This window comes from Ornithodoros turicata, chromosome 2 (genome assembly GCF_037126465.1).
Source record: "Ornithodoros turicata isolate Travis chromosome 2, ASM3712646v1, whole genome shotgun sequence".
NCBI lineage: Eukaryota > Metazoa > Arthropoda > Arachnida > Ixodida > Argasidae > Ornithodoros > Ornithodoros turicata.
Genome location: NC_088202.1, coordinates 90,519,081 through 90,543,183, shown reverse-complemented (window position 1 = coordinate 90,543,183; position 24,103 = coordinate 90,519,081). Strand labels below are relative to the sequence as shown.

Here is a 24,103-nt window from a genome sequence, read left to right as displayed (position 1 = left end):
GTTTCCACGCCTCATCGGTGACAGGTGGACGGAGGATTGATCGGGATGCAGGTCGTAGTACAGTAGGAACTTGTTTCCAACGTAGTGGTCATATTCGTAGGAGACGTGCTTCTCACACAGCTGCTCCAGGAGGTTGAAGTGGCTTCGGTGGTTCAGGTTATTGCTGAAGTCGAACGTGTCTATTCGCTGCGTCCCGTACACGGTGACCGTCGCCGACTCAATGTCGCATTTCACAAATCGATACGGGTCCCAATTGAATGCTCCCTGGTAGGCTAGGGTGGGCACGAATGCGACCACCACCTTAGACAGTATCTTCTCTGGAAATAAATCTTCCAGGCATGCATCCAGGTTGCCAACTGGTAGCGAACGAATACGCGACTCACTTCCGGCCAGTGTGTAGAGAGCCTTGCGCTTCTGCAATTCCGTTTCGTGTCCGAGGAATAGGCTGGGAGACAATGTATGGGAGTTATGTACAAGGTGGCGCTCATGATTTCCACTTTATGCGTGTGCTGCTCCTGATCGGTCTTCATAATACGGAACGCGTCGGAGCCTTGATAAAAAACAAGCCTAATTTCCACTCCCGATATGAGTAGCTTAGGCTGCAGGAAAATGTCCGAGTTGATCTTGGAAACCAGGTCGATGGTCTTGCCGCCACGTGTGAGGTTGTATCGTTCGGTCGGTCCACGAGCACGAATGTTGTTTTCCGATTGACGCGCTTCTTCGTGAGTGTACAGACCCGCTTTATGCACGGTATTTTGCTCCGTGGTGCTGGCGTGAAGCAAAATATCAAGGTAGCTTCTATAGCTATACAAATCATTATTCGTAATCATGGTCTGATTCAAGAAGACGGCTACGTTCTTGAAAAGCGAGCTGGCGAACGCGTTGACGGGCTAGACCTCGTCGTAGGTCGTCCGATCGCCAGCCTGTGTTTCCGGTAGCGAACCATCGTCACGTACGATGCGGACTTTCGTCACTATGTACGCAGAGTTCAAATCGAGATAGTGGTGCCGCAAATTCGAAAGCTGGAACTCTATGACGGAGGATATGTCAGCGACCGGGTAGAATACCTCATATTCTCCCTTCAGTATATGCCACTGCGTTCCCGGCACGGAAAATAACTGTGTTTCCGACTTCTCTAACAGAGGAGTGTCGGGATGTACGACGTTAATCGTGTCCATCTCGCAACTAAATTGTGGCCGCGCAACCGGCGTGATTTATGCCGTCGAAGACGTCCGGCTTTTTCCTCTTTCTTCGCCCGCCAGCCCCTCCGAGGTCGCGGAGAATTTCACGGCCCGTATCTTTCGCCGATCTTTTAAGCGCACTTCGGAAAGAGTCTCCCTCCGACAGATTTTTGGCTACGCGCTTAGCAGCCGCGACAGCCGTCTTTTTTAAGTAGGGCGATACGCGTTGAAAGAGTGGAATAGCGAAACGCCCGAGCTAAGAAAAGAAATTGCCTCCCCTCTGGTACAGGTGCGACCTGTATACCGTCGGAACGCCAAATCCATAGATTGGTACCGCTTTAGTGTACATGCTTAAAGTGCAGCGTCAGCGTCGATCTACCGCGATTTTGTAGCGGTAGCTTGCGACCCGTGTCGTCGCGTATAGAGACGGTGATTGAGGAAATTTCGCGCTGCACTAACTTAAAATACTGAACAGGTAGAAAGCTGAAACTCAGTTGTTCTTTCGTTCTATCGTATACGAATGGAATTAATTTCAGTATCGGATGCCGCCCGTTTCCCACTACGGAGGGCGTGACGAGATCTGTGTATATCATAATACAGTTAATGGGAAGATCTATGGTCACTTCGTCGACGCCCGTATCGTTTTCGGTAAATACGGTTTTCGCGCCGAAACCCAGTAGGTACGCAAAGTAATCAGATAATGTAAGCGACACGTTTTCCCGCAAGCTCAACGAACACTTCCTCGCCCATGCATCGTACGTGAGGGAAGCCTCCGGCTGCAGACGCTCATGGATGGCGCTCACGAGAGCTTCGGGTGTTTCGTAGTAATTTGATGGAAGTGAAATGCGCCGACTTTCCGTCTCTTGAGTGTTTATGTGGATGCGGTACGTCTTCACTATGGGATTACACGTGATGCGCTTTCGGGATCCTTCAACATGGATGTGCTTCACCTGAATGAGGTCCAGGAACTCGGGCGACAAGTTGAAATTCGTCGGGAGAGAAGGCGAGTAAGTGTTGTCTTTGTATTCCACCCGTGATTCTGTATCGTTCGTCGCTCTGAAGAATTCGTTGAATGTGTCGGTAATGAGCGATCGGTGTTCTAAAATTAGATCGTTATTGATCACTATCACCCGGCGAACTCGCATCATAACGGCTCTTTCCTCCGCGAGCGGTAACACGTTTGGGACGGCGCGTACTTTACCGCCCTCCGGGTAATCTCCATCGATGTCGACGATTCCAAAGGCGAGATGCAGCGGTCTCTCGATTAATTTCACCGAGCGCACGCGCGATGGTAGCTTAAACACGTAGTGATCTTACTCGTAAGTCCACTCTATCCCATATTCGGGAAATATTTTATTCAATAGCTTGTCCGTGTCTTCGAACGTGAGCTGTTTTGTTTGCCACTTCTCCCTTGATAGCGTTATCAGGTTATCAGGCGCTTGGTTCACGTTCAGGAAGCTGTTGGGAATGGAAAATCCCTCTAGACCGACGACGTACGAATCATCCAGGTGTAGCGGCTTATCTAACGCGATCGTGAAGTCATTCAGCGTGTTGGACGGGTACAGGTCCATGCTGGCGTTCGAGAGCAGATACACGTAAAATTCATTTTCTGACATCGCTGGCGGGCACCCAAGAATCGTGATCTTTGGCGTATCCGAACCAATGAACCAAGTAGTGCAATACCCCGTTAATTTTCTTCTTTCTAATCACCGCGGATATGAGTCACTTATCGTACCAGGAAAGATGGTGGACGGGCTGCAGCTCCTGCTCGTAGAATGATCTCAGTATTTGTTTTCCCGTCGAATCTTTCACGTACGCTACGGGCGGATCGGTCTTTCTCGTTCGCGACACCTCGAACACTTCGGCCGTCCACCTTTGATCGTAGCCGTTGGCGAACACACCGCGATCTAACGCGAGCCTCACCTGGTCCCCTGCTTTATACTTGCTCTCGCGCGGGGTCGTCTTACAATTCAGTCTGTTGAACAGAGCTACTTCATTTCCGGCGTTCACGTTTTTCGGCTTTTCGCCCGTGACGGAGTGTACCGAGTCGTTATAGTCGGCCACTATCTTCGGCAGCGTGTTGATATAATTAAACTTCCCCGTACTAGTGAAATGCCTGGCTATTCTTTCTCTAATTGTTCTCTGCACGCGTTCACAGGAGGCCGCTTTCATTCCGCTCTGCGTGCTATAGTGATTTAGGAGCGACTGAAAGTACTGACGAACGGGGGAACCCCAAAATTCGCTTCCGCGATCCGTGAGCAAATTCTTCGGAATTCCGTGACGGAAAACTCGTTGGAAAGCTTTCTTTACGTCTTGCGGGCGCTTTGTGCGAATGGGGACCATGTACAGCTACCTCGATAGCGTATCTATGACCGGTAGGATGTACCTGAAGCCCTTGTTAAATTTCTGATATTTGCGCATATCCAGAAGGTCTGTGTGATACAAATCCCGCACGTGAGTTGCGATGATGGAGCCTCGCTTAAATTTTTTCTTCACTGGCTTGTGAAGGGTGTAAGCATCTTCTTTTTTCAGCTGTTCCACGGCTTCTGCGCGCGTGAGCTTGTGATAACGTCAGTACCGATCCACTCCACCTAACCCTTTCTCCTTGATCTTTCTATAGGGCCCCATATTTGCTCCAGCGAGCAATTCGGTGCATTTTCAGAGTGCTTATAATTTTCGATACTTTTTTGTACCAGCTGGGTTTCTTGATGAGCGCGCTACGACGTGCTAAGTAGCTCACGAGAGCCACAATGTTTGAGCGATTGATTCGCTTCCCTCTATATACTAGCACATTATCCGCCTGCCAGGTGAAAACTTTCTTCAATTCTTTTAGCACAGATTTCGCGCGTGCTTTATCAACGCCGGAGGGTAGAAGATTAAAATCGTATGGATTGGGTTCCGGTTCAGGCTCCGAATGGACAGGTTCCAGAGGAGGAGGAGGAGGAGGATGAGGATGATAGTAAGCACGCTTTAGCAAGTAATAGAGGGCTTCCAGTATTTTGCCCACTTTTAAATCTTCCGAATCGTTCGATTTCAGAACTTCACCTATTTCTATTCTATGAGCCATGACCGATGGCTTTGGATATCGCTCTCCCGGCGACTCCCGCCACGAGACTTGATAGCCCTGAGAGGAGCAGTGGAAGTATGGGAATGAGACCACCTCGTTGTCCCCTAATATATTTCTTCAACTGCCGGGGGCACTTATGAAGTGACCTGTAAGCGAGGAAGCGGAGGATTTTTTTGTGTTTCTTCAGGTTTTTATGAAGTTCCGTCGAAAGTGGGATATTTCCGCGTAGAATGTTCAGACAGATTTCCGAAAGGATTCGAATGTCATCGCAGCTGAGCTCTTTAAGTAACTCTGCGCGGTGCGTCGGTTTGCTGGCGGCCAATACTTTGAGGAGCGTGAGATGTCCTCTAAGATCGGCCGTCATTTCGCGGGCGTAAACAGGAACTGCCGGTCGTGCGGTAAAATACCCGTTCGCAGGCTATGAGAGGGAGGTGTTTGCGCGTGCAGATCCACAACTAAATAACCGTGCGCCTTCTCCATCGCCTGGTTATATGCGTCGAGAAAATAGGAGAGCCCCTGTTTCCTGAATACCTGACGTCCGAAGGTTTCGATCTGTTGTACGGACTGCGCATTCCGGAACAATACGATATAACTGGCGTTCAGCGATATCGTTCGAAAAGCGGCGTTGTGATAGAACAAGGCTTGTGTGATCAGGATCACGGACGCATTCTTATGGTGGCTACCACGCACAAACAGCGACTCTACCTCCGATAGAACCGCCTTTTCCGTGGTTTGATCGTCAATAACTATGAGAGTGGGATATCGCTCATCCCAATCTGTGGGTAAACCATAAACTCCACACCGTCGAAATCCTTTTCCCAGCCGGCTGCATACTTTCGTACGTAGAGTATCTTCTGCGGTGGAACGCTAAATAATTCGGGGTGTCTCATTATATACTGCGTGAGCACCGTCTTCCGACACATGGACGCGCCAGAGATGAGAATTCGAGCGGGGTGCTGGAACTGCATGCGCATCGTGGAATAACTTGAGCAGACTGTGTAGCGAGGTGTGATGCATCTTTATTTTCATCCATAGCTCCTAGAGCGATTGATGATCGTCTCCAGGACTCTTATTTCTTCCTGACATAGTTCCTGAAGCTCGCGCAGTGACTGCTCCCTGTAAGCCGACAGGTACTCGTCCAAGATTTCGCGTATGATTTCCCGCAACTTGTTTGCGGTGATACGAGAGCGCAATATGTGGCAGCACATCTCGACGAAGTTCTCTCGCTCGTGTGACGCCTCGAAGCGGAACCGCGCGGAGTTGATGCACCTGAGTCACGCCATCTGGTGGCACGAGTAGGGTTACCACCTTTCGGAGTTCAAAATACCGGCTGAGGGAGAGGAGGTGGAATAGAGGGAAAGGAGGAAATGTTCGCGGGAAAGGGAAAGTGGGTGAGGGGTGGAGAGTATACAGAGAGAGAGAGAAAGAACGAGCGTACTCGCTGAAGACAACAATGATATAATAATGAATAACTAAGAAAATGACTGGTGACTACGGAGTTGGGTCTGTGCTCCAGATTTATTCAAGCTGTAGTGGAATGTTCAAAGGAAAACCCCGTAAAAACCCCTATAAAAGGTGTTGAGCCACAAATACCGGCAAAAGGCTGCCGGTATCACCTTCCTACCGGCAACCTGCAGAGCGAGCAAATAACCGGCCCTGCCGGTATAATACCGGCCTGGTGGCAACCCTAGGCACGAGGTAAGTTTGGATGCATGAGATAGAGACATTGAGTTAGAACCATCTGAAGCCACCGCCGAGCGATCAGCGCACCATCTGGCGGGCGCCGGTGATGGCTATGTTCAGTAGTCCACCCGTCAGCCATTATGGTGTGGCTTAGCATGGGCATGAAGAGATAGGTGAGTTTGAACATCTGAGATAAAGCCACAGCGGTGTCGCTGCCATCTGGCGGGCGCTATGCGCTATATCTGGCGAAGGCTATGTTCAGCGGGGCTTAGTCAGCCAATCAGTGCGCTTAGAACGGGCCAATCGGTAGGCTTAAACGGGGGACGGCCAATCAGAGGGCTTAGAAAATGTGGAGAGTGATCAGTAGGCTTAGAATGGACCAATCAGCGGAGCCGGTTAATCAGCATAAAGGGGCGGAGCTGTGCTCAGCGATACGCGTGCACCAATCAGCGTGAAGTGGGCAGAGCCGAGTAATTAGCATAAAGGGGCGGAGCTACAGTCAACCAATCAATGATCAGTGGGCTTAGCACGCGCCATTCAGCGTGAACTGGGCGGAGCCCAGCCAACTAATTAGCATAAAGGAGCGGAGCTACGATTGACCAATCAGTGGCGTGGTGGCCAATCAACGTGAAGGGGGCGGGGCTAATGGCTGCCAATCAGATGGCTTTGGATTTGGCTTGTGTTGGATTACAAGTGGATTGTGTTGGCTTAGGACTGGATTGTGTTGGCTTAGAACTGGAGTTTGGCTTAGAATTGGATTAGAATCAGCCATCTTGGATTAGAAAAAGGATGTCGTTGTTTAGCACGGTTCTTATACAGTATTATTCTATACTACTGACTTCACAGTTCGACGACACTCGCCGAAGCGCGGCGCGGCGGCAACGCGCGACTACGTCAGCCACCGTCGGCGGAGTAGAGCAATGCGCTACACCTGGCAGTGGTCAGCGAGCTGTGCATGCCATGGGCTCGGTGGACTCGCATTTCCCAACATGGTGTCGCCCATTGAGTTTTTGATTGAAACTGTTCAGGAACACCCGTGCCTATATAATACACGACGGATGGACTATAGAGACAAGCAAAAGAAGGAGAACAGCTGGGAAGACGTGCGACTTTCTTCTTCAATTCAGTGTTTATGGTTGGGGGTACCAACCGTGTTACAGTAGTACAAACATAACAATGCAAAGGATGCGAACACGGATTGTCTTTAGTCGGATTCCAGCACGCGGGTACAGTTGCCAGGTATAACTGTTTTCTCACTACGAAATGTGAAAATCTCCGGTAATGTTTTCGTTGCGCTGGGCCGAATCGCGTCAAACAATGGGCGCGTTAAGTGGCTGCTCCGGAGCGCGAGTGTTTGGCACTCCAACCGTTAAGTGGTTACGCTCATAGTCCGAGTTTCGTACGCGAGCGCGCTCTTCACGCCCCAGCTTTTTCAGGGTCCACGAAAAGTGGTATCGTGCTTCGTCACATGACCCCCTCTTTCCTCTTCACGAAAGCAAAGAAAGAAAACGTAGGACGTGGGGCGGCAGCAGAGCAGAGAGAGTAGAAAAAAGAGAAAGGGAATAGCAGCAGCACAGCGAGCGTGTTCAAGAACCGAAGTGCCGTTTAATAGCTGTTCCAGGAGCACAGAACTCGAAGTGCCCAAGAATGAGTAAGAGAGCAGCTACTTAACGCGCACAATGAAACCTGTAGGTTGAGGAATGTGGCGTAGCGAACGCTGGCTGTCGGCCGCGGAACGCGGGCGGCGATGGGCGAAGACTACGTCGGACTCTAAACCAGCATTTACGTGCAAGTGGTGTGGCGCCTGCGCGGGAGACTGGCGCCTTGTCGTTTGATAAAAGGGCGGCAATGATAACCTTCCTTTCTGCAAACGCGCGTGGCGCCATACGTACACTCTCTCTCTATGCCGGGGGGTATCGTGTTGCCATCAGTTCATCTACAGTCCTTACTTCCAAAGCAGCACTCGCCGTTCGTTTCTCTGTAATTTCGCCATCATGGAGGTGGTTGCTTGGAACAGCGAAGCGGGGATTTCATGACAAAAAAATTTCACAGGCTACTTTAATTTCATACTGTGAGTATACAGGCTGTAACTGTAGAAGCTATTTGTAAAATTACAAAAATCACCCAGTTTTAATCAAAGGCGATGTACTTTACACGTAAAGGCCTACCTTAAGAGGGCACAGGCAAGCTTCTGCGTCGATGCATTAATTAACTTTGGTTAATTAACTCTTTAATTATCAAAGATACGAGATTGACCCAATTGGAACATCGAATCCTTTGAGGTCACTGATAACATTACCTTTTTGAGAACAAAAATCGAGACAGTTATAGCACGAGGAAAGGACATGGAAATAAGGCGATCTGGTGGCCGTTTCTCGAAATAAAAGCGCTCCCGTTTTCCTTTCCTCTGTATGCGGGGGAGGGAAAACGCTCCTCTGCGGATGGTGCGCTGCGACAGCGTTTTCCCTCCCCCTCATACAGAGGAAAGGAAAACGGGAGCGGTTCTACTTGAGCGTCGAATCATGACCACCAGATCGCCTTATTTCTAGGACATTTCCTCGCTCTATTTCTCTCTCGATTTTTGTTCTGAAAACGGTAATGTTACCAGTGATCCCAAGGGATTCGATGTTCTCATTGGGTCAGTCCCCTATCTTTCATAATTAAAAAGCTAATTAACGAAATTTAATTAATGCATCGACGCAGAAGCTTGCTTGTGCCGCCTTAAGGTGGGCCTTTAGGAGTAGAGTACATCGAGTTTGGTAAAAATTTGAAAAAGTGATTTTTCTATTTTAAAAGTTACTTCTATAATTATATCCTTATGTACGTATCTGCAAAATCAGCTGGCGAATCAGTCCTGCCGGTTCTGCCAGCAACCATTTCTGCTACATTTCTGCAGTTCTGAGTCTTCCAAAATTAAGATGCCTGAACACTAGCTCCCTCAGAGGGCGCTACTATTCAGCCACCCTAAACACAACGACCGTGGAACATATCAACGGCAACGAATACAAAATTTGAGTTGATATCTTGCGAGAAGGAGAGGAGAAGGAAACGACACATAAAACGCCAGTCTCTTGCCAACAAGAAAACGATTAAATAGAGTATGTAAGTCCATCCAGTCCATTTGTTGTTCCAGATATCCAATCTTTTCTTGAGTCAGGTGCACAGATGCCAAGTGTACAGATTGAAAAGAGAACATGCTTGGTTTTATAGTACTCGAAAACTGAAACTCTCCTACCAAAACTGCAGCTGCTTCGTCATCCCTCACTGAATCTGCCGCGGCCCTCCTGAGGGCTGCGACCTTTGGGAAACACTGGCCTACGACATCAAGTGTTTCGTACCATTCTTGGCGAGGAGATGTCAGAATTTCAGGTCGTTTTCAGGCCAAGGTTGTGGCAAACCACGATGTGTTTGTGCGTTCCGTGGTAAAGGGTTAAAATTACGACAATAATTCAGAGCATTAATGAATACTTGAAGGACATTCAGCATTGTTGTGCACGAGACGTCCAGGGCCGTTCTGAGGAACCCTGGAAGGAAAGGTTCCACGGTGTGTGCAACATTGGAAACAAGCCGATGACCCACTCGTCCCGGTGGTGACCTAGACGGTGACGTAGATGCTCTTAAAATCGGCGGTGACATCTACAGGGTTAGTCTAGCAAACGTTACACATTTTGATCGCATCGTAAAATTAGAAGACTGGGTTCATCCAGCACCAAACTTTGCAGACTGGTAGCCATTTGTCTGAAGTTTTGTTGGAATTTTTTCTGAGTATTACGGTCCTGTAGAAGAAAAATTCAAAATCAAGCAAAATCTCGCCCCATGCATTTTCAATGGCCTATCTCACTCAAAAGCTGCCATTTTCTGCTCTGTGCGCTTCAGTTTCATTTCACCACACACAGGTGGCACTAGCATACAGAACAAGACTGGAACAAGACGATTGGTGCATAACGTCAGAACCGGCATGTGACATCGTTGTAAGCAGCGCTACCTGTGGAAAGTGATGTGAATGTGAAGCATACACAAGAAAAAATGGCGGTGTTTGTGTGGGATAGGCCACTGAAAATGCATGGGGCGAGATTTTGCTTTATTTTTAATATTCTTTCTACATGACAATAGCGCTTACAAAAAATTCGAATGAAACTTCAGATAAATGGCTATCGGTCTGCCAAGTTTGGGATGGGCCAAACCTAGTCTTCTATTTTTACAGTGCGATCGAAATGTGTAACGTTTGCTAGAATAACCCTGTAGGTCACCGCCGTGCAGCTCGAGCTTCGACATCGTCGAGACAAGTCGGTCCGTACTGCTCCATACTGGTTCATCTATACCGTACTGGTTCATACTCGTACCGTACAGGTCCGTACTGGTTCATCTACTCAATTGTTGATAATTTTATGCACGTAAAAGTTGTCTCGTTATATGTTGAAAATTGTAGTTCCCGCCTTCTAGAATGTCGGAGACCTCATTGGTACAGTATCAGGAAGATAGCGGGATGTATTTGTGGTACTCTTATTTGGTAACACCATATGGACAGTATTGCGCGACTTTTGTGTGGAGGAGCGGGTAGCAGTATTCTGTTACCTACTTTTGATAACGAATACAACATTGCAGCGAGTGACATCAAGTGTAGCTGAAAGGTTGTCGAAAAAGGTTTGTTCCACCGGAGCAAAATTCTCCTAACAACCAAAAAAACCTCGTCTCGCTTCGTATTTTTCACAATTTACTCCTTTTGTTATTTTTTTTTTTTTGTGTTAGTTGGGCTCACAAAGTGCCCTACCTTATGACAGCGCCCAGCAACCCATCATTGGGATACGGTCATCGGTGAATGCTGTTTTACGGAATAGCGTTTAGACAAGCACGATACAACGAGAACCTTCCGTCAGAATACGGATCGTTTATTAACCGTATTTCTTTATTACGGACAGTATGTATCTTCGAAACGAAGACACCCTTGTAAACACCGTAGGGGTATTAGGCATGGCGCAGTCCACTGAATGCGACACCACACCAGCCAGGTACCATGTCTTCTGGTCGGAAGAGCACTGAAGGGGGCCTCCGGAGTCACCCTGTGGGAGAAGCATGGTCCATTTTTGGATGCAGGAAAAAAAGAAAACTGTCTCGAGGGGGAAAACGGTTCCGAAAAAGAATGTCACAGTTGGCAATAGAGGAAAAAAAGGCTGTGTATATATTGATGAAAAAGAAAGAAAGAGAGACAGAGAGGTTCCCAACCTTAGGGTACACCTAGGTTTAAGCCTCGTTTCAGGGAGTTACGTTTTAAAGATGTTTCAAAGAGTGACATTTTAGCGACAAAAGACTCGTTTTATGGAATGGAGTTTTAGAGAATAGAGAATGAAGACCACCTTCTGGAGAACGCCGTTCCAGCGAACTAAAGTTGCGGCAACTATATCGTGATGCAGGGGAGGGATAGCAGCCGTTACTCATCGGTAATGTCTGAGGATTCCAGTCTAGACGACCCACAATTATCTATCATATTCATAAATCATATTTACTGCAAGTATATTTCATTTTCAATTGTGTCGAAGTAGCTTGCCGTTGTTGGCCGCAGACGAGTAGGTATCGTCACGACTACAGCAAAAAAAAAAAAAAAAAAGGCGGGGGACAAGAGAGTTGATGAGTTCAAAGTGAGGCATAGGCAGGATGAAGGTTACCGATGGGACGAAGGTGCACTGTGGATGAGAGGTGCACAAGAGCGGTCTTTCCGCGAGGCCAGTTTCTTGAAGAAAACGCACCAGGTTGCGAATTTTTTTTAATTCGTTCTGCATAAGAACCTTCGGGGAAGATGACGTCAAAGGAAAATCACTGCTACCCGTGAAACGAGCAAATGGGAGCACAATATTTTTAATGCAAATACCAAGTACGTGAACGACCTCTCGCTCCGTTAAAAAATAGAAGTCACTGTGCTATACTGATGACCTGCTTTGGTATTTGCCATGTCTTCGCCCGACAACGTTAATCATGCGACAACAAAATTCACTTGTAAAGCGTCAGAGCTTACTGCATGGCCATTGTTCAGTCGTGTGGTCTCCCGAAGCAACCATCAGGCACCAGCAGCTCGTCGGATTTTCTGGATAATAGACAGTGGTCTGGACTGGTAACTGTATATATATTGCCTATTTTTACCACCTGCTTGCTTGCCAGCATGCTACCATAAACGAAACTCACTAAGCTGAAACGTCTTCTCTGAAGCGTAATTCCGCAAAGCGAGGCTGTCTAAACCATATAGAGGAACCCTCAGAGGAAAGCAATGAATTTTGTGGGCTTCTCTTATTTCTTCCCCTTTCTCTCTTTCCGTTCCTGTTTCTCCGTTTCGTACATATCGACATACGTAGTTTAGAGATATCATCGCAGGCACCGGACCATTTTTTATCCTCCAATGCCGGCTTGGACCATCCCTCTATTTTTACTATTTTATCGGGGACCATTTTCCCAGGAACCCTCCACACTCACAATATGCCTTCCTTTCTTAGTATGTTGTCACAGCTGAGCACTCGCATGATCTGAATATGCAATACAATCCTCCATGTATTACGATGTGCCGGTGTCCGTGCACATAAGACGGCAATTTCTCCCTATCGGAGCTACTCCGGGGAGCGTTAGTTTTTGTTTTGATGTGGACTACACCACTTATTTATTTGTCCCCATTAAGAGTGCCTTATGAGGCCTAAGTAAGGAGCAGTTTGGCGTAAGAAAAGTGACGTACAAAAGTCTCCAGACACAGACATGGCAAGGTTCCCAGTAATGCTTGTTTAAAGTCAACAGCATGAAATCATTCTATTCCGTTGACCAGCACGTGTTGAACGTTGGAACGCTCAAACATACCTTTAAGGGGAGAGGGGACTGGTGTGGCGATATAAATGGGCTGACAGTACTGGAGTTCTATGAATTCGATGTCGGTCCGCCAAGGAGCCCATATCCTCCAACCGGTTATATGCCAACGGCAGTGCCATTGCACGTCCGCGTGACAGAAGCATCGAATGCATGACCTGGACCTTATGAACACCCTGGCGACGTTTCTGTCGTGCCACAGCGTTCTACCACGATCCTTCCACGCCCTGTCCTAGTAAGGGGACCCCCGGGCCCTACACCGTCTTCCTTAATTCTGTTGGCTTTCCACGTCATCCGACTGGCATATTACAGATGCCATCGACCCATTCAGGGATCTCGGATATTCTTGCAGAGGAGGTCACACTCAAGTTATACGTCAGATCGCCCTGTTGAACAGTGAAATCTGCAGAAGAAAGGTTGACGCCAATGCACCATGCACGCAGTAGTCACTTCCAGCCCTCACGCGGATGTGACCTCTCCGTATTGCGGATCCGGACAATGCTCTTGCTCTCACAGCACAGCAGCTGTGGCCGTTGAACAATGCGCCATGCAAGTGGCTATTGAGTCTCCCTGCTGGGCCATAAACAGCGACTCGAGGACCGTACTAAAGACGGAGAACGGCCCGATAGCACATCCTCCAGTAGAAGTAGATATTCAGAATAGCTCCGATGTTTGTCCTTCTGTTCTTCTAATTCATAGAATAGAACAGAGAATTGAGATAGGGAATAGGGAGAGAGAGAGAGAGAGAGACTGGACAGAGAACAAAGACCGGAGAGACGAGAGCGTTCACATTCTTCTTTCTGCTTTACTCTCCCTTTACACGTACACACGTATATTTCCAAATGCAAGTGCCGAAATATGCAACTGGGTGGAATAATGTTGTGTTCGTCCTTTTATATTTCATTGCCTCAGCTACTGCTATGCCATTTACTGTACAACCATTCTTCGACGCAGCGTGGACAGTATAAAGATCGCCGCAAACATATGTTGTTCGGAAGACGCTCGCGAACCGAGCCATGCATAGTATTCGAAATAGTTCGAGCAAATCACTGCCCCTAGTTGAGCTTTAGGGGTTTCAATGTATCGAACGCAGAGACTGCCCTCTGACTACCTTGGAAAACGGCTGCGACGTATGTTGTAATACCTACGCTGCAGGAAGATTTTCCTCCTTCTTTGTAACCTGCGCAAAACATGCTATCTTTCACTTGGTTGTAGGCTTTATAGGCGTTACGACATTCCCCTTGGTCCCACACGGGTAGCATCACCTCCATGAGTTTCTTTGCAGAAGGTCCTCCTAGTAAAACAAAGGACAAATATGATGCAAGTTACAGTGGCATCAAATCAACGACAGCGACAGAGCTGTTTATTTAAGTTGGCCTGTCGCGCATGCCCCTGCCTCCTGCGTGGTCCTCATCGCTGCAGCTTTGGAGCGTCACGCCAGTGCTTGTGCAGCACGATGTACCAACACCTCCTAGATAACAAAAGGCCTGCGCCCTACGTCACGCACGGAGGCCCACGTGAGCTTTGCGACCTGCTTCGAGCTTTTCTCGTGTTCGCTCTTTCATTGACGTCATATCAGCATCAACAGTTGTAACAAGCAGGCCTCCCTGTGTGACGTAGGGCACCGGCCTTCTGGTATCTAGGAGGTGTTTCGACGTGCCCGAAGCTCTTCAGCAGACGTACACTTTCTAAGACTGCCAATAATGATGCTATTCACCTCCGCACACACACGTGGAGCGCGACTCTTCATATGCCTTGAGACGTGAAGCGGCAACGGCCGCTACCACTTTTCCTCGGAGGCACGTGACGGCAATGTCAGAGCCAACATGACTCTCCGAAATGACCAATCTGCATCTCGCGCCTTTTTCGCGTTGCTTCGCTTCATCTCGCGCCTAGAGAGAGTAACACTTGCGGCGGCGCGCTGTGTTTTCGGCGATGTGACGTACGGACAGGACTTTCACGAGATTGAGCCCTTAACAGCTGTCGCTGTAAAACAGTGTGACCATATAGTCATAAGCGAAGAAGGGATTTCTGTTTCTTTTACTTGTGTTAATATGAACCGAACGTCACATGTATACTTACTGTACTTTAGATCGCCCCATCCCGTAGCCATACACCAGGTTCCCTTGAAGTCCATTCCTGACTCTGGGAGGCAGATGGGCACCAAATGCGGATTCCTTCTGAAGTTGATTGGTCGTTTCAGGCGTACCAAGGCGATATCATTTTGGAATGTGTCTTTGTTGAACTTCCTATGCACAATGATCTGGAATGAAAGAGCGCACCATTAAAGACGCATTGCGTTATCGTCTTGATGGGTTGTAAAGGTTACTGCAGTTGATGGCTCTCCGACAATGTTGTTCCCAGTAGAGTCTCTTGAGTCCGCAGGTAGAGCAGAGCCGCGTATAAAAAAATGAGTGTGGACAAAATAGGAGGAGCCTAAAAAGAAGTTCGGCCTGTCAATCAAACTTGAGCTCATTTCATTGGTTGCTGTTTTCTATGGGGGCGCCATGACACCAAAATTTTCTGGCGGCGTAGCTTAGAACGACGAAACGGGAATTTCATGACAATTTTTTTCCGCAGATTGCTTCAGTTTCGGTCAGCAAGTATACGTTCTTTTGTAACTATCTTGAAAATTGCCTTTAGATTGCGCTCCAGTGTCGATATTTATGTGAAAACAATGTTTCGTCGTTGGCGTTGTTAGGCCTAGTAAACACCGCGATCCCGAGAAAATCGTAAGAAAAGCGCCATTGATGCGTAAATTTTCGGTGTTGTATTACTGAATTTTATTTATATACGTGCACATCTTTACCCGTTTCTTATTCGATCTACTTATGATTCGTAATTCAAAAGGCATAATAAAATAATGGTAATTGGAGAAGGTTTACACACGAGGTCTGCCAGCCTAGTGTGGCGTCATGCTGCACGTTCCGCAGGGTAGGACTGCGGATAATTTCGACCACCTGGGATACTGGAAGCAATGTTTACCCCCACATTGCTACCGCTTTCGACCGGGATTGAACCCGCGATCTCAAGCTCTTCAAGCCAATACATTGCCAACTGAGCTACCGAGGCTTTTTTTTTCACCTTTTATTAACAAAACACACAAGTACAGGTACGTCACACGGTTGCAACGCCGTGGGCCATTACAAAACGTCTAAAGAGAAAACTGAATACCTTTTGAATTTGTACATAACGATTTTACAAGTACGTAAGGGCATCAGACAATGTTTCCAACCAATGTGGCAGCTCTAAACATCGCATAAGGCACAGCTTAAGTTGAGATATTTCTATCTTAAAGTATTTCATAGGAGGCATTAACGGTTCTTCGTTCCTGTCAGTCATACGAAGTTTCCACAGACAGTACAAGGCTATAAGCATGACAATATCGTACCCGACTGTTTCCCTCGGGTGTAATGGGAGAAACCGTATGGTGTGTGGGTTAAGCCGAAATCGAGTTTTTAAAAACTTTATACTGGAGATCGTCCCAGAAGAACTGGGCTTCTGTGCTGTCTAAGAAAAGGTGATCATGCGTTTCAGGAACTTTGCAGAACCTGCAGTCTGCAGACCAGGGCACGTATATGCCCTTATGCGCGAGCCATGCCTTGACAGGTAGTGTTGACGTACGAAGTTTGTAAAAGAATGTCTTCATGTTTGGTTTGATTGGCATCCTTTGAACTCGAACCAAAACATCCCTGCCTGGCCAAGTGGGCTACCGAGGCTGGTAGATATGCAGATATATCTCAAACTTTGTATGTGTCGCTGGTTAGGGAAAGCGACTAATAAAGTCACAACAATCCAAGTGGTTAACAAAGTGGGTAAGCGTTTGTCCGGCTTCAGAGTTTAGAGTGTGAGCAGTTGTCCGCAATCCAATGTGGACACCTCAGCTAATGGAGTATCGACCGTGGTTACGGCGGGTAACATCTGGGGAGAGAGCCATGACAACGGAGAGGACATTGTTATGGAATGGAACAGTCCGGAAGTTTGCATCGGTGTAAAGGGCTTGTCTCGTCCTACAGTTGCCAATACAAACGGTGTAAATGTGACTACCTCCATATAGGTAGTTCTACTTGATGGCAATGCAGTATACACAGTCCTGGGATTCCTGCAAATGGTACCGTTACTTGCCGTTAGAATACGCAGAAGGCCACGTACCCATATGAATTATCAAGAAAGCGTCAGCTACAGAAACATAAGCAACAAGGTAGCCATATGTAGTTCTCCTGCTTGATGACTACACACACACACAAGTAGTAGGGAATAAAGGCTAACAAGAACATCCTTTTTCTAATCCAATAGAAACCAATTCTAACCCAGTTGTAAGCCAAAATCCAGTTCTAACCCAACCCAACCAATTCTAAGCCATCTGATTGGTTGACCATAGCTCTGCCCCTTTATGCTAATGAGCTGGCTTGGCTCCACCCCTTCACGGTGATTGGCCCATGCTAAGCCTACTGATCACTGATTGGTGACCGTAGCTCCACCCCTTCGTGCTTATTAGTTGGCTTGGATCCGCCCACTGCACGTTGATTGGTGCATGCTAAGGCTGCTGATCTCTGATTGGTGAGCATAGCTCCGCCTCTTATGCTAATTAGCCGGCTCCGCCCCGCTGATTGATCCATTCTAAGCCTACTAATTACTCTCCACATTTTCCAGACTTCTAAGCCCTCTGATTCGTCCACGCTAAGCCTACCGATTGGCCCTTCGCGTTGAGTGGCGTGTTCTAAGCCTACCGATCACTGGCCCTTTAATGGCTCTCCCTCTTTTGATTCTCCTGATTGGTCCACGCTAAGCCTACTGAACAGTGATTGGCTAGCATGCATTTGTCGCTCCTAAGGTGGTCCGGCATAGGCTCCACCCCGGCCGCGGCTTCAGGGTGGCTTCAGACAAGACACAACACAATTGATTTCTACCTTTATTTGGTACGTTCAGCCTCCTTCTATTGGTCCAGCTGCATCGTAGAGCATGGGTTGATCACTGGTTCAGCTGCATCATAGAGATCATTGGTCACTCATTTATCGATCATTGGTCCATAATTCTATCCGGTAACCTCCACGCATCTCTTGCACTCATTGGTTATTCTAACCGGTCACTCAGCTCCCTCGGTAGTCTCCAACTGCTATTGGCTCATCAAACTGCAAGGGTCACTCCCAACCACTCATTAGCCCTTCAAACTGCAAGCCACTCTTTGGTCACTCACCCGACTGCTTATTGGTTCATATTTCTAGCCGGTCACTTCCACACATCTCTAGAGCAGCGTTTCCCAAACTTTTGGCGGTGACGGACCCCCGGAACCGATGAGAACCAATTCACAGACCCCCTTCAAATATACCGGGATACGCGCTGTGTACACTGCATTGCAGACCGTGGACACTGCAGACAAAGGCCACACACACGCAGCAAATATCTGAATATGGACTGGAACGCTGCACCTCTGGAAGCGTTCCTGGTTAACAATCGGGAAACGCAGCTCCGACCTTGAGGTAAGCGCCCTCCGTGGCAAAAAGCAGAGTTCGTGCCTGGTGGCGCAGAAGCCACCGATTATCCGCTTGCAATGCAATTTGTTTGTCTGCTCCTTTTTGAGCCAGGAAAACACACTGCTCAGTGCTAACACAGTGCTAACACACTGGATGGGTCACAGTTATAGACGGTCACTGCCACACGTTGCTACGCCATTCCGTACTTTTTCTTCGATGGTGCACTGCTTGTCAACTCTCAAGATTGATAATACCAAACAGAGGTATCATCTGTAGCGCCACCATCGCTGCAAGAGGTCCGCAGGCTGCCAAATATAAAATGCGCTAAACACAGGAACACTCTGTCAGTTCGAACTCGAAGCAAAACGATATGACGCACTGTATTTCCCATGCTAGCCAGTGCATAACCAGCAACCTCGTCAGCTGCTGCGTGCTTTCGATACAGCTTCAAAAACGATTCCGGTCTGGTTTCTTCTTCTTGTTTGCATGCGTATGACGCGGACAAATGTGCATTGCAGGACTTTTCTATCAGAAATTAGAAGCTAGCCGTTGAAGCATGCTTTAGCAATTTTGGAAGTTCTGGGTGTTTGGAAATCGGGCAGCATGTACGAGCGCATGTTTGTGGGGCGAAAATCCTCACAGAAATGTGAGAGACGGTCGCAGACCCCCACGGACACTCTCGTGGACCCCCAGGGGTCCGTGGACCACACTTTGGGAAACACTGCTCTAGAGCTCCCTCATAGGCTCCAACTGTGATTGGTTCGTCTAACTACAAGCCACTCATTGGTCACTTCCACTCATCTCTGGCCCAGGGGCGGATCCAGACCCTCGGTTTGGGGGGCGGTTCCTTTGTCGAAGCTCATAGTGCGGGAGGAGAGAGAGGGAAATCCAATGTATAAACTGACGTTTTGGGGGGCGATCGCCCAACCGCCCCCCCCCCCCCCCCTGGATCTTCCACTGCTCTGGCCCCAACTGCTATTGGTCAATTGAACTGCAAGCCACTCATCGGTCACTCCTTCTAATCTCTAGATAAGATAATATAAGTTTAGCTGGGCCCGGATATTAGAACTTTTACCATAAGATAAGTTTAGCGGGGGTCATTGGAACTTTCTACCCAAATGGGTCACAGTTATAGACGGTCACTGCCACACGTTGCTAGATCTCCCTCATACGCTGGTAGACTCCAACTGCTATTGGCCCATGCTAACTGCATGCCCCTCATTGGTCACAACTCGAAATTGCCATCCGGCTGCTCATTGGTTCACAATGGACCTTTTCACAACGCTTCTGCGCATGCTCTGTGACTCTGATGGTGCCGAAGAAGGTTCCCTACATATTGAATAGATGGGGCCAATTGTCGGGTGCCTCGATACTTGTGCCCTCTTTGCAATGAAGGCTGAGGCGCTCTAGCTGGTTGTGCTTTGGCGCGCGCCGATCGTGTTTCGCTGGACAGCCGCGACGCGAGTGTGAAAAAGGTCCATTGTAACTGCAAGCCACTCATTTGTCACTAATTTCTACCCAACTGCTTATTGGTTCATAGTTCTAGCTAGAGAGCCAGCGTTACAAGGCTAATCCACGGCTGAACAAAACAAAACATTCATCAAACAGCTTACATCAACATGTTCAGTGCCGCCGTTTAAAGTAAACCTCCTTCGTGCTATCCATGCTTCTCACAGCCACTTCGCAGTGCTAACGGGAAATTAAAAAACATGTTCGAGGTACGATGTACGCATCTCAAAACACACTCTATCCATCTCTCCATAGAACACAAGTAAAGTTGGCTTCCATGCATGCGTAGCCCACATCTGGGATCAAGCTTAGGATCGTTTTTGTCATAGTGTGCTTTGCACTTCAACATCAAAATTTATTTCAATGTTTATCAAGCAGAATGGCAAAGAAAATCCACAAATGATGCTATAGAGTGAAGCGCGTTCATTCTTAACAGCTGAAGAACGGATTTTGTCACGGATACATCCGAACAACAAAAACAAAAAACATTTGAATGTTTATTAAGCAGAGCGCAAAATACTCATCGTGATGCTAAGCTGTGAAGCCGACTAGCTCCGCACGCGTTGGAACTAGTATTTTTCTTCATCAACATCAACATGAACATCGAACTAAAAAAGCTGAGCAGGAAGAAGCACATGATTGAGAAACATGGATAGTTGATGGTGTGCAGAGAAGCTTATTTTAGAGAAAAACGATTTAAATGTTGATTGATCAAGAAACACTGTAGAGCTGCACTGCAGTGAAGCTTAAGATCGTTTTTGTCTTAGTGTGCTTTGCACTTCAACATAAGAAGTGACTTCAATGTTTACCATGCAGAATGGCAAAGCATAGTGATACTATGCGGTGAAACTCAAGATTGTTTCTCTCACTGATACTTCGACGCTCCAATGATTTCAACGCTTATTACACAAAGTGATCGAGTAAACCCATAGTGGTTGGTGCTATGCAGTGAAGCTTTGCACGTACTCAACCTTAAAAAGAAGAAATGTGCTCAACCCAACAACAACAACATAGATTGTAATGAAGTATATATTGTGATGATGAAGTGGGGAGGTTTTCCAACCCAAGCTGAGGAGGAAGAAGCACAATTTCAGATTGCCTTCAGAGCTCTCACAGAGGGGTCCCGCGCGATGGTGGTAGCCAAGGTCGTGCTGAAGATTGGGAGGTGGTTGGTTCGAATCCTACCACCGGCTGTGCTGTCTGAGGTTTTCCCTGGGTTTTCCGAAGACTTTCCAGACGGCACAGTTGCCCCTGAAGTCAGCCCAGGACGCATACTAACACCCCCTGTCCTCCTTCCTGCTGTCCTCTCTCCATCTGTCCACATCTGTATGCCGCTCATAGCCACAGTTGCTTCGCGGTGCTAACACGGAATAATAAAAAAAACATTCTGTGCGTGCACCACAAACATATCCAGCGTATATTTTTTCACTTCAGAGGCATCCACACGCCGTTATCACGTAGCTCCACACACGCAATTTCGAATGCATAATCTGCAGATGGTCGCGACGCACGGGCTCAACATGCGCCGATATAGACACATCAAAACGAAGATATCACGCACCTTCCACGTTCACAAACCTACATCACACCCCATGACAACAAAGGATAGCTCAACTTACCGTGGTGAATGCCAGCCGCACAGAAAACTAGATAGCCGGAGCACACGCGCGTAGCATAACCCTACCCGGTCTCTCCACGGTGTCCCAACATGTTGGGGCCATCTGTTTTATATCAAAGCTCACTTGTTTCCACGTACTCCCATGGTTGTAAATCATGTTTTTCGGGAAATGGGGTCATCAAGCTTTTGAGGATGAGCCGACTGCAGGCCACAACATGTCTGAGCCATATGTTTTATATCAAAGCTCGCTTGTTTCCGCAGTTTGGGGCTGTAAATCATGTTTCCCGAGTCATCGAGCTTTCTGCCACGCGTATTAAAACGTATACCAAAAGTAAACTGTTCTGCCTGATCAGACAACTCTATCTGAAGAAAAAAATTCCTATGAGCCCACATCAAAGCAGACCGCCTGTTTTACATCATAGCCTGCTCATTTCCATATGCTGAAACAAACTTTCTGTAACCAAAAACAAAGGGTTCGCTTTTGCAGTTTGGTTTCCAAGAAGTTCCAAATGGGGTTATCGAAGTTCTAGCGTTGTAAATAAAGGGCACCGTGTTTTAATGCAACAAACAACTTTTTCATCTTCTTTATTGATTTTAGCGATGAGATTATTAGAAAACAGGAAGTGAATGTTCTTCAACCGCAAATCAGGAGTGAAAAAATAGTTCATAAAGTTTGCACACATCCATGCATTTACTCAGTGTCTATACTAGTGCAAGGGTTGAGTGAAACTGTACAACGCTTCGGTAAAACAAACATTTTTTGCATCAAAAATCTATGGGTGATCACTGACTTAATGTGCATAAACAACGAAGATTTTGCCATGTACATATAGAACAATATCTACCTTCCTGGCTATCCAAGCTGGCGGTTGCAGCGAGGCTTACACAGCGCCATTTCGGGCCCAAGCGGCCACGGAACCAACAGTTTCATCAGCGGGTTCTGCATGGTGCTTCAAGCAGGATGTCGAACCGAACCGAAAACCGTACCCGAGCCGTTATTTTTTCCCTAACCGAACCCGAAGCACAATATTTATGACACGGTTGAACCCGAACAGGAGCAGAACCGAAAAAAATAATAGCGCAACAAAACGGTTCGAATGTAAAATAAGTCAGCATAAGAGTTCAAGTGCCTCTCAATCCCCGAACGAGGACACATTGGTCTCCATATCATGCATTTCACAAATTTTCACGAAGCAGTCAAACGAGGACGTATAGTAAGTATGCTTTCAGCGTCCTTTTTAACACGTTGAAGCGCAGTTGTCCTTGTGAGCCCCGCGCCTAGCGCCCCACGCACGCGCTGCGGCGTCTGCTCTTCAGAGAGGAGGCGCCACGCGGACGAATGAAGCAGGAATGGAGTAGGCCAGTTGTGTAGCCCTATAGGACGGATATGTGACTAAGCAAGCGCCCAACGTTTCCCTTTACACGTGAGCAGTAAAAATGAAGAGGAACGAAGGAGCGTACGCAGAACGGTGCCTGTTTGATTGGTCGTGGTTTGAAAAGTAAATGTAGTTCTGCTTACTGGTAGTGCACTTAGATTTCATTATATATGCCGATGATACAACATTGCTTTTTTCTGGAAAATCTGTTACAGAAGTTGTAACAGCAGCAAATAACGCCCTTAAACAACTCAGAGAATGGTCTGAGTGTAACTCCCTTAGTCTTAATACGGCGAAAACTAAGGTGTTGCTCTTTCGACCTAAAGGGAAACTCATAACTGAAGACGTTTCTGTTTATTATGACGGTCATAAACGATGTAGTCCCTAGCTTTAAATGTTTAGGGGTAATGTTTTCGGATCATCTGCAATGGGACAATCATGTATCTTATGTCGTTAAAAAACTTGCTGCTGTAAATGGCGTTTTAGGCAGACATAGTTATGTTCTTCCAGGTAAAATTAAATTGCTGCTTTACAATTCTTTATTTTATTCACGGTACAATTATTGTTTCTTAGTCTGGGGAACAACGACGGCTGGAAATATTCACGAGCTGTTTGTCCTGCAAAAAAGGGCTATAAAGATTATTGCTGTGTCAGTCGACTGTCTCATACTGCGGAATTGTTTGAACAGTACAATATTATTCTGATGCCGAAATTCTACAACTATAAGCTTACCCTAACTTATTCAATAACCGTCCATGAAAATAAGATGACATTTCTAGAATTATGTCAGTTAACTACGCTGACATCTATGTATTCTTTCCGACATAGGATTTGGTGTGTCCCTATGCATCGAACAAACTACGGCAAGCAGTCATTGACGTACATGTCACCATTTATTTTTAATCAATATGTTGGGATGTCTCCAGACCCATTGTTGATGTCAAAAGGAAAGCTTTGTCGCTTTATGTTGTGTACTTAACTGTTAATTGAGTCAACTGTGAACTGTTAGTTGATTTGTTTGTTTTATAGACATTAATCTTTCTTGTTTCCTTTTTTCTTACTCTCTTTTGGCTATTGTTACAATATCGGTCTTTTTTTTCTGTACGTTGTGATCGTTACTGTATTGTTTCTGTAAAGAGTGGAACTTGGGGGAGGAGCCGGTGTCAAGCCTCATTGGCTTTTTGCTGCTCTCCCGATCGCAAGGGAAAAAATTGAAATTGAATTTGTAGTGACTGGTAGTGACTAGTTAGTGGCGCCACAGAGGGTAACCGGGAAAAAGGAGAAAGAGAAAGAAGCCGGGAGAAGAAGAGTTGGACCATGGACATCCTCATGGCCCTGGCCGATCTCCCTTGTGG

At 47.1% G+C, this 24,103-nt stretch overlaps 1 protein-coding gene across 1 annotated transcript in view; it reads right to left on the bottom strand.

Annotated features, from left to right (window-relative positions):
• Window positions 1–10,799: 10,799 nt before the first annotated feature.
• Window positions 10,800–24,103, bottom strand: part of LOC135385761 (trypsin-1-like) — a 52,885-nt gene continuing 39,581 nt past the window's right edge. Inside the window, exons 4-6 of the mRNA XM_064615258.1 lie at window positions 14,854–15,034; window positions 13,920–14,065; window positions 10,800–10,991 (exon numbers count right to left, since the gene is read on the bottom strand). Of these exons, the coding sequence (XP_064471328.1) occupies window positions 10,824–10,991; window positions 13,920–14,065; window positions 14,854–15,034 (495 nt within the window). The 3' untranslated portion in view covers window positions 10,800–10,823. The remainder of the gene's footprint in view (window positions 10,992–13,919; window positions 14,066–14,853; window positions 15,035–24,103) is intronic.